This window comes from Clinocottus analis, unplaced genomic scaffold (assembly GCF_023055335.1).
Source record: "Clinocottus analis isolate CAN_PGR_092001 unplaced genomic scaffold, fCliAna1.0.p SCAF_65, whole genome shotgun sequence".
NCBI classification, from domain to species: domain Eukaryota; kingdom Metazoa; phylum Chordata; class Actinopteri; order Perciformes; family Cottidae; genus Clinocottus; species Clinocottus analis.
In genome coordinates this window covers 166,357-175,000 of record NW_027176224.1, presented here as the reverse complement: position 1 = coordinate 175,000, position 8,644 = coordinate 166,357, and the positions used below count along the sequence as shown (strand labels likewise).

General features: G+C 47.8%; 2 protein-coding genes across 2 annotated transcripts; one reads left to right on the top strand and one right to left on the bottom strand.

Annotated features, from left to right (window-relative positions):
* Positions 1-269: 269 nt before the first annotated feature.
* On the bottom strand, positions 270-3,071 carry nipsnap3a (nipsnap homolog 3A (C. elegans)). The gene is made up of 6 exons (XM_068604211.1): positions 2,974-3,071; positions 1,484-1,691; positions 1,236-1,397; positions 1,002-1,151; positions 742-828; positions 270-638 (listed from the first exon to the last, which is right to left on the bottom strand). The coding sequence occupies exons 1-6, from the start codon at positions 3,040-3,042 to the stop codon at positions 562-564; spliced, it is 753 nt and encodes a 250-aa protein (XP_068460312.1). The 5' UTR covers positions 3,043-3,071; the 3' UTR covers positions 270-561.
* An 821-nt stretch (positions 3,072-3,892) lies between these two features.
* noa1 (nitric oxide associated 1) lies at positions 3,893-7,541 on the top strand. Its single transcript, XM_068604203.1, has 9 exons — positions 3,893-4,180; positions 4,288-5,244; positions 5,398-5,547; positions 5,653-5,775; positions 5,860-5,948; positions 6,177-6,308; positions 6,422-6,538; positions 6,622-6,739; positions 6,879-7,541. The coding sequence occupies exons 1-9, from the start codon at positions 3,961-3,963 to the stop codon at positions 7,088-7,090; spliced, it is 2,118 nt and encodes a 705-aa protein (XP_068460304.1). The 5' UTR covers positions 3,893-3,960; the 3' UTR covers positions 7,091-7,541.
* The last annotated feature ends 1,103 nt before the right edge of the window (positions 7,542-8,644 follow it).

The window sequence follows — 8,644 nt, the reverse complement described above, 5'->3', positions numbered from 1 at the left end:
GGAATGTGATCAAATATAAAAAGTTTAATAGAATAATATCTCAACAGTATGTACTGATAATGATGCTGCTTTTAATATTCCTCATGGTCTCTGAACACATGACATACTGGTTTTAGGGTCCACCTATTTGTGACCTTTAAGCCCTAAAGTTCAAATGTTTAATCACATTTAAAATCCTCAAACAAGAGAAGCCCTGCCCACCACCAACATCCCTGCCACATGATTGGACGCTGCTACTGTCACTCACTGACGACACAGAGTCGACTCGATTTATGGTTTTCATTTTTATTACATATTTATATCACATAGGCTTTGTTGCGTACTTCCTGTTGTGAATCCCAGCGCTCTTCTTGGTGAGACCCGCCCCCTGTGGCTGGTTGAGGCACACGATTGGTTCAGGTTAAGGACAGCTCGTTGGTCAACCTGGCCAATCCGAGACGAGCAGTGGGATTCATAACGACACGCGATTGGTTCAAAGAGGATGCAAGAGATTCTGGTGAAGTGTTAGTCTCTGTTGCCGTGGAGACGCAGGTGAGAGGACAGGAAGTGGAGGACAGGAAGTCACTTCAGCGGAGAGAAGGAACAAGGAAACATAAGTTTGTTCTCCTGAGAGTCCAGATGGACGACACAGTTCCTGACTGAGAGCGAGAGAGAGACATGTTAGTCTACACATAGATCAAGGTATGATGTCATCCTGGACATGAGGTCAAACTCTACAGCCGCATGTGGGCGGAGCCTCACCCGCAGCAACCACTCGGGCGTCATTGTGAGCGTTCCGTCGAACTTCAGCTCGCTGATCGGCGCTCTCGAACCACCAGAGTACGTGAACTACACACACAAAGAGAGACACACACACAGTAAATGTTTTATAGTGTTTTCTATATTTTTTAGTGTTCAGTAATTGTTTTACAGCGTTCAGTAAATGTTTTAAAGCGTTTAGTATATTTTTTACAGCGTTCAGTAAATGTTTTACAGTGTTTAGTATATTTTTTACAGTGTACCTCTGTTCAGCTGACCACACTCGTTGTGGAAAGCTCCCACCAGCTTGCCATGCCCCGGTGCATCATGGGATGTGACGGCAGCCTGGAAGGCGCTTCCCCAAACTGCTGGACCGCCGGGGCGCATCTGGAAGGAAATCAGCTCGTACACACCTGAAACACACCTGGTGTCAGAAGGAAGGCGTGATGTCATCAAAGCAGGTATGAGGTGTCACGCCGTGGGGGGGCGGGGCTTACCGCCCTCCTGGGGGGGCTTCTGCAGGGGGCTCCAGGGAATCAGGTAGGTGACCTCGTTGTCCTGGGACCTCAGCATTGGCATCGCCTTGGAGATGTAATCCGAGATCCAGGAGGGGTCCTGAGCCAGAGCTGCCCGAACACCTGCCCGCTGAGAATAACTGTCTGAGGAGGAGGAAGAGGAGCAGGACCACTTTTAAAACCTTGTGACGAAGAAGAACCTGGAACCAGAAGAAGAGGAGGGTCCTCACCATACTTCCATATGTGGAAGACCTGGTTCAGGGCTCCGTACTCAACGCTCCAGTAGCCAATCAGCTCGGAGTGGGCGGTGCGCAGGTGGATCTTCTCATTGGTCAGTTTGAGGAAGGCAGCGTTCTGGTCTGGGCGGATGCAGTAGGTACGGAACTCATAGAAGGTTTTGTGTTTCTGTTGGGGACCGGTGGAGAGACGCACACGGGGCTGCAGAGAGGGACGAGAGCAGAGGTCTCACTCTGACAGTGAAACAAACACAGTCCCCTAGATCTGGACTACAGACTGGACTTGGAACCCCTGATTGTAGTTTGATTGTAGCTTTCGTTCAGACCGTAGCTTATGATTGTAGCTCAGTTTGTGATTGTAGTTTATTATTGTAGCTTGTAGTTTGTTATTGCAGTTCATTACTGTGTCAGAGTAAAAGCCTCCTCACTTCAACAGTTTGTTCATTCACACTCTGAGAAAGGAAAGAAAAGCCTGTGGAGCTCCAGACCCCTGCAGGTTAAAACACATTACTGCAGGTGAACCAACACCGCGCCCCCTCAGACCTTAGACCCTGAACCCTCTGGGCCTCACATCACATGGTAGATGGTTAACGGCGAGAAACACACACACACATTCTATACATCGTCTTTCCCATTATAGGCTTCTATAACACAGATGGTAGGTAGAACTATGTATGTATGTATGTATGCATGTATGAATGAAGAGTACTTTATTAATCTCCAAGGAGAATTTTTTTAAATGTATGTATGTATGTATGTATGTATGTATGTATGTATGTATGTATGTATGTATGTATGTATGTATGTATACACACATATATACATGCACACACATGTCTATAAAACTTCACAGACTCACACACTCACATTCACACTCACACAGGCAAGAGTGATATATAGCCCAGTGGCTCCTCGGCAGACCTCCAGGGGATTCGGGGGAGACGTGCTGGATTCCTCGCTGGTGATGGCGGCGCGACCAGGTCATGTCTGCGCTGCAGCACATTAAAGAGCCTGGAGGTGTTTTGTTTTTTTTGTTCAGCGTGAGAAATATAATCTTTAGCTGGAGGGCGGGACTTAAGACCGACATGAGTGACGGTCATGCTCAACGATTTTGTTTGTGTGTGTAATATATATATATATATATATATATATATATATATATATATATATATATATATATATATATATATATATATATATATATATGCATGCATGCTTCTGCTCTTATTAATGAGCTCAAACGGTTTAACGACGTTTGAACTTTCCTTCTAAACACAGAAACAGAACTAAACTCGATGTGATAAAAGTGAAGAACTACTTCCGGTTGTGATCTTTCTCCCTGAGTTCAGTCCAGAGGTCAGACAACAACACACTGCGAGAGGAGAGCGTTATAGGAGGGTCCACGGCCCGGTCTGGTCTGGTTCTGGTTCTGGGTCTAGTCTTGGGTCTGGGTCTGGTTTGGTTCTGGGTCTGCTCGGACTCACCTGAGCAGCAGCAGCAGCAGGTGTGCGCAGGCGCGCAGCGGACCTCAGTACGCTCCTGAACTTCAACATGCTGAAAGTGAGCAAGAGTGCGCGCAGAGAGAATTTACCACTCTGACAGAGATCCTCTATGAGGAGGAGGTCTCACTCCAAAGATCCACCGTGTAGCTATTGCGACCCCCCCTCCCCCCTTTAGTCTTCTTCTTCTATTGATTCCAGACTTTCTCTTTATATACAGAGGTACTTTGTATTATTATAATTAAGTATGTAATAAGAATAAAACAATAGGAATCTGATTTGACGCTGTATTTGGTGTTGTATATCCTGTGTGTATTAGTATTCATCTTAATATTCCAGATGTGTCCCACGTTATTTCCTGTCTACATGCTCCTGGTCCCAGCTGACAAGAAGTAAACAATGAAACTCTATGAAACATAAACATGCATCATAAAGTTTTATCCTCAGAAGAAAATCAAAGGTCATCAGAGGTCAAAAACACTTAAATATACGGCTAGTGAATACTTGATATATATATATATATATATATATATATATATATATATATATATATATATATATATATATATATAGGAACACAGGAACACACAGGAACATAACAACACAAACATGCACATCAAATAAAATTATCTGATCAGAGGAAAGAAAAAAGAAATTGGTTCCTGAAGCAGCTGCAGAGTGAGCCCTCCTGTCGTCACCAGCAGAATGTTTGTGTCGTCTCTTTGATTGAATTCGTTGATCTTTTATTGTGTATTATTATTTAATGAATGTATTATTTATGTATTATACCTACGAGTGAAACATTTGGTTTAATGTCTTGAAATTAAATATTTGTATTTTTTCTTTTTTAACGGAACACAATCGATCGTCGAGTTGTACGTCACTTCCGGTCAGGAAGTAGCGCAGCGGAGAGTCTCGTGTGGGTCTGCAAGGTGAGCGCGGTGTGTTCACGTGCTGTCGGAGGAGTGAAACATGTGGAAGGTGCTGCAGCTGGCGGTCCGCCAGGCGGGGAGGAGCGGGGCTTGTTTTGCTAACCGGCGTTTCCCCGCCGCGGGCCGTGCGGGCTCGGTGCCCGGCTCAGAGGCCGCGGCAGCTCTGACCCGGCAGCTCTGCAGCGGAGCCGGGAGAAGGACCCGGAGCTGCACGGTGGACCCGGACCTGGAGGAGCAGTTCGTGTTCGTGGACTGTTCAGGTGAGACAGGAAGGACCGGGACAGGTAGTACAAGTACTGAGGTAGTACAAGTACAGAAAGGTACTCTGTGGTTCTGATTCTTCTTCTTCCTCTCTTGGTGGGTTCAGATCCAGAGGAGAACAAAGACCTTCATCAGCTGAGCTCCTCCTCCTCTGCTCCTCTGGCTCCTCCTCCTTCTCTGGCTCCTCCTCCTTTGGCTCCTCCTGGCAAACGCCTGAGGTCCCTGGGTCAGCTGCAGGTGTCGAGGGGCGTGGCCCAGCAGGAGGGGAATCCTGACTCTCTGATCCAGTTCCACGACGTGGACTTCCCGCTGGACGAGGACCTTGTGTCCTCGCAGAAGACGAAGAAGAAGAAGAAGAAGATGCCGGCGGGTGGCGGCGAGCACAAAGTGTTCGGCAGCCCGGACCCGTCGCAGCCGGTGAGCGACGTCGGCTGCGCGGGCTGCGGCGCCGCTCTGCACTGCGTGGCGGCCGGCGAGCCGGGTTACCTGCCGAGCCAGAAGTACACGGCGCTGCTGGAAGAGGGCGGTCTGGCCGGGGCCACCTGCCAGCGCTGCCACCTGCTGACCCACCACCACAAGGCCCTGAGCCTGCGCATGACCCCGGACCAGTACCGGTCCGTGGTGAGCCGGATCCGACCCCTAAGCGCTCTGGTGCTGCTCGTGGTGGATCTGCTGGATCTCCCGGACTCCGTGGTCCCCGACCTGGCCGGGCTGGTCGGGACCAACAAGCGCGTGGTGGTCCTGGGCAACAAGGCGGACCTGCTGCCCGGGGACTCGCCCGACTACCTGCAGCGGATCAAGCGGCGGCTCGAGGGCTACTGCCGGGACGCCGGCTTCGGGGATCAGGTGACGGACATCCACCTCGTCAGCGCCAAGACCGGCTACGGCATAGAAGCCATGATCTCCAGCCTGCAGCGGTCCTGGAGGTACAAGGGGGACGTGTACCTGGTGGGCAGCGCCAACGCCGGCAAGTCCACGCTCTTCAACGCGCTGCTGGAGTCCGACTACTGCAAGTCCAAAGCCACGGACCTGATCCACAAGGCCACCATCTCGCCGTGGCCCGGTGAGCCGCCGCCACATTGTCACGTGCCGCGGTGCGTTCAGGGACCGCTCTGAACCTGTCCACGGTCTCCATGTGTCGTCTCCTCCGTGGTGCGTTCAGGGACCACTGAACCTGTTCATGGCATTGTGTTGTTTTCTGTCGTGGTGCGTTCAGGGACCACTCTGGACCTGCTGAAGTTCCCCATCATCAACCCGACTCCCTCCAGGATGTCCCGGCGGGACGAGAGGCTGAAGACGGAGAACGAGCTGCCTGAAGACGAGCTGAAGACGCTGACACACTTCAGCAAACACGGGTACCTCACAGGTAGGAGGGACTTCCTGTTCACCTGTTCACCTGTCAACCTGTTCACCTGTTCACATCTCTCCTCTCTCCTGTCTCCTGTCTCCTGTCTCCTCTGTCCTCTCTCAGGTCGTGTTGGCAGAACCTTCCGGTCTGACTTGAAGTCTCGTCCTAATGAGATCCAGTTTGATCCGGACAGTTTGGCTTTTGGAGAAAACGAAGACGATGATAAACGGACGAAGAGCATGGCGGGTGAGGCCGCTGAGCGGGACGTCCGATTGGCTCAACGCTCTCTGATGTCATCACTGTGACCTTTGACCTCTGTGTGACCTTCAGCTCCTAGCAGGCCTGACGAGTTCTCCTTCAACGAGCTGAAAGACGCCCACTGGCTGTTCGACACGCCGGGGATCCTGAAGGAGCACGATGTACTTATATACACTATATATATATATATATATATATATATATATATATATATATATATATATATATATATATGTGTATATATGTGTGTGTGTGTATATATATATATATATATATATATATATATATATATATATATATATATATATATACACACATCCTGAAGGAGCACGATGTACTTATACACACTTTTACATATATAAATATATATATCTCTGTCCGTCTCCCAGATCCTCGGCCTGCTGACTGAACAGGAAGTGATGTCAGTGGTTCCCACTCAGGCTCTGGTTCCCCGGACCTTTGTGCTGAAGCCCAGTATGAGTCTGTTTCTGGGAGCTCTGGGCAGGATCGACTTCCTGCAGGTGACGACTCTGCTTCCTGTTGTACTTTAATTATAGAAGCATGTCTTTGTTTCAACATTCCATCGATTAGGAAGTATTACAACATGTAGAAGTGATGCATTGTGGGTCCTTAGGGGGGACGGTCCTGCTGGTTCTCGGTTCTGCTCTCCAGCCGGGTCCCGGTTCACATCACCAGCCTGGAGAAAGCTGACGGGGTCTACGAGAAGCACGCAGGACACCAGCTGCTGGGGGTGAGGTCACATGACCAGTGACATCACACTCGGTGACATCACACACTCTGTGACATCATGACGTGTGTGTGTGCTGCCTTCAGGTTCCTCTGGGCGGGGCGGAGCGCATGAAGCGGTTTCCTGCGTTGGTTCCTCAGGAGTTCAAGTTGGAGGGGCGGGGCTACCTGGAGGCCGCAGCGGACGTCAAACTGTCTTCTGCAGGTAGACATGTGAACACATGAATGTGTTAATACACAATGCATACATGTACTCGTATGTGAACACATGAATGTATTCATAATGCAGTCATCCAGGTGATGAAGAGTTGATGACTCACCTGGAGCTCACCTGTCCGTCTCAGGTTGGGTTGCCGTGACGGCGGCGGCAGGCGACCAGCTGCTGCTGAGGGTTCACGGCCCGCCGGCTGCCGTCACCGTGAGGACGCCGGCTCTGCTCCCTCACGTCGTGGCTCTGAAGGGAGAACGCGTCCGCAAGTCTGCGGCCTACAGAACCATGAAGCCTCCGGGGCTGCAGGACGGAGGAGGGGAGAAGAAGAAGAAGAAGAAGAAGTGAAGGAGGAGGAGGAGGAGCCTCCTGCAGCAGCAGGAGGAGGAGGAGCCTCCTGCAGCAGCAGGAGGACAGAGCGGCGGCAGGAGGAGCTGGTTTCCTCCTCAGTCGTCCTTTGTTTCCGACGTACGGCTCAGGGAGGCAGGAGGAGCCGAGTGAGGGACCTCCTTTCCTTTCCTGTGTCCTTTTGCTGTGTCCTTCCTGTGTCCTTTCGTGGTGACACATGCATCTCTTCTGATATTACTTGTGTTTTTATACGTAACCACTTCCACTGTTTTGAGTTTCCAAGTGAAACGGCTGCTGGCGTCAAATTATTAAATCAATAAATATTCTGCTGCGATCTGCAGTAATTTGTTGTATTTTACGTTGTTCAAACAGGATTGTGTGTATAATTACATGTATAATATGTATTTTTATAGTATCTCGCTGTAAAGTAGTTTTTGTTCCAACATTTGGAGTACACATGTAAATGTATGTGTGTGTGTTTATATATATTTGTGTATGTGTATATATTTGTATATACACATATTCATGCGTATATATCCACATATATATAATTATATTTTTTAAATTCAATTTAAAAATAAATAAATAATTAAGTTATATCTATTTTATTATGTAATTGTTTTTAACAAATACACTACATGTACTATTATTTTTCCCTATTAGCTCATGTTGTCATTGAGCAGCTCCTGTCTGTTCCTCAGCTGCTTTAATGCTCCTCATACAGTCAGATCTCTCTCTCTCTCTCTCTCTCTCTCTCTCTCTCTCTCTCTCTCTCTCTCTCTCTCTCTCTCTCTCTCTCTCTCTCTCTCTCTCTCTCTCTCTCTCTCTCTCTCTCTCTCTCTCTTTTCTCTATCATCACACAGCGTCAGCGAGCTGGTTCGGTGCTGTGATTCCCTTACAGAGACACCAGTAGACCCTGCAGTAGACACCAGTAGACCCTGCAATAGACCCTGCAGTAGACCCTGCACAGTGCACACTCACTCCGGTACACTAGGTGGCGCTGTATGCAGCTCGTCAAGTTGGTTGCAATCCGACACGTTAACTTAAAGAAGCAGCAGCTGGAGACTTTTACTGTGGACTCTGACAACACTTATGTATACAATACTTAAGTATAAGATACTTATGTATACAACACTTATGTATAAGATACTTATGTACACTTATGTATACAACACTTTTGTATACGACACCTATGTACACTTATGTATACAATACTTTTTATGTATGCTTATTTATACATCAGACAGAAGGTAGAAAATGCACAGTCGCTACTGATAATACACAATGCATGCATATATATATATATATATATATATATATATATATATATATATATATATATATATATATATATATATACGTCCGTTCTAAAAACAGTTTCCGGTTCTCCGTATAACTTGAGGAGTTAACTCGGCTCCTGAGAACTTGCTGATACAATATGGACTCAAAGCCTGTGATTCATCCAGGTTGTATTCATGTATTCATATACGTGTTAATCATTAATTACACAAACTGTTGATTTAGAAAAAATCCTTTATTTAAAGAAACGCAGAG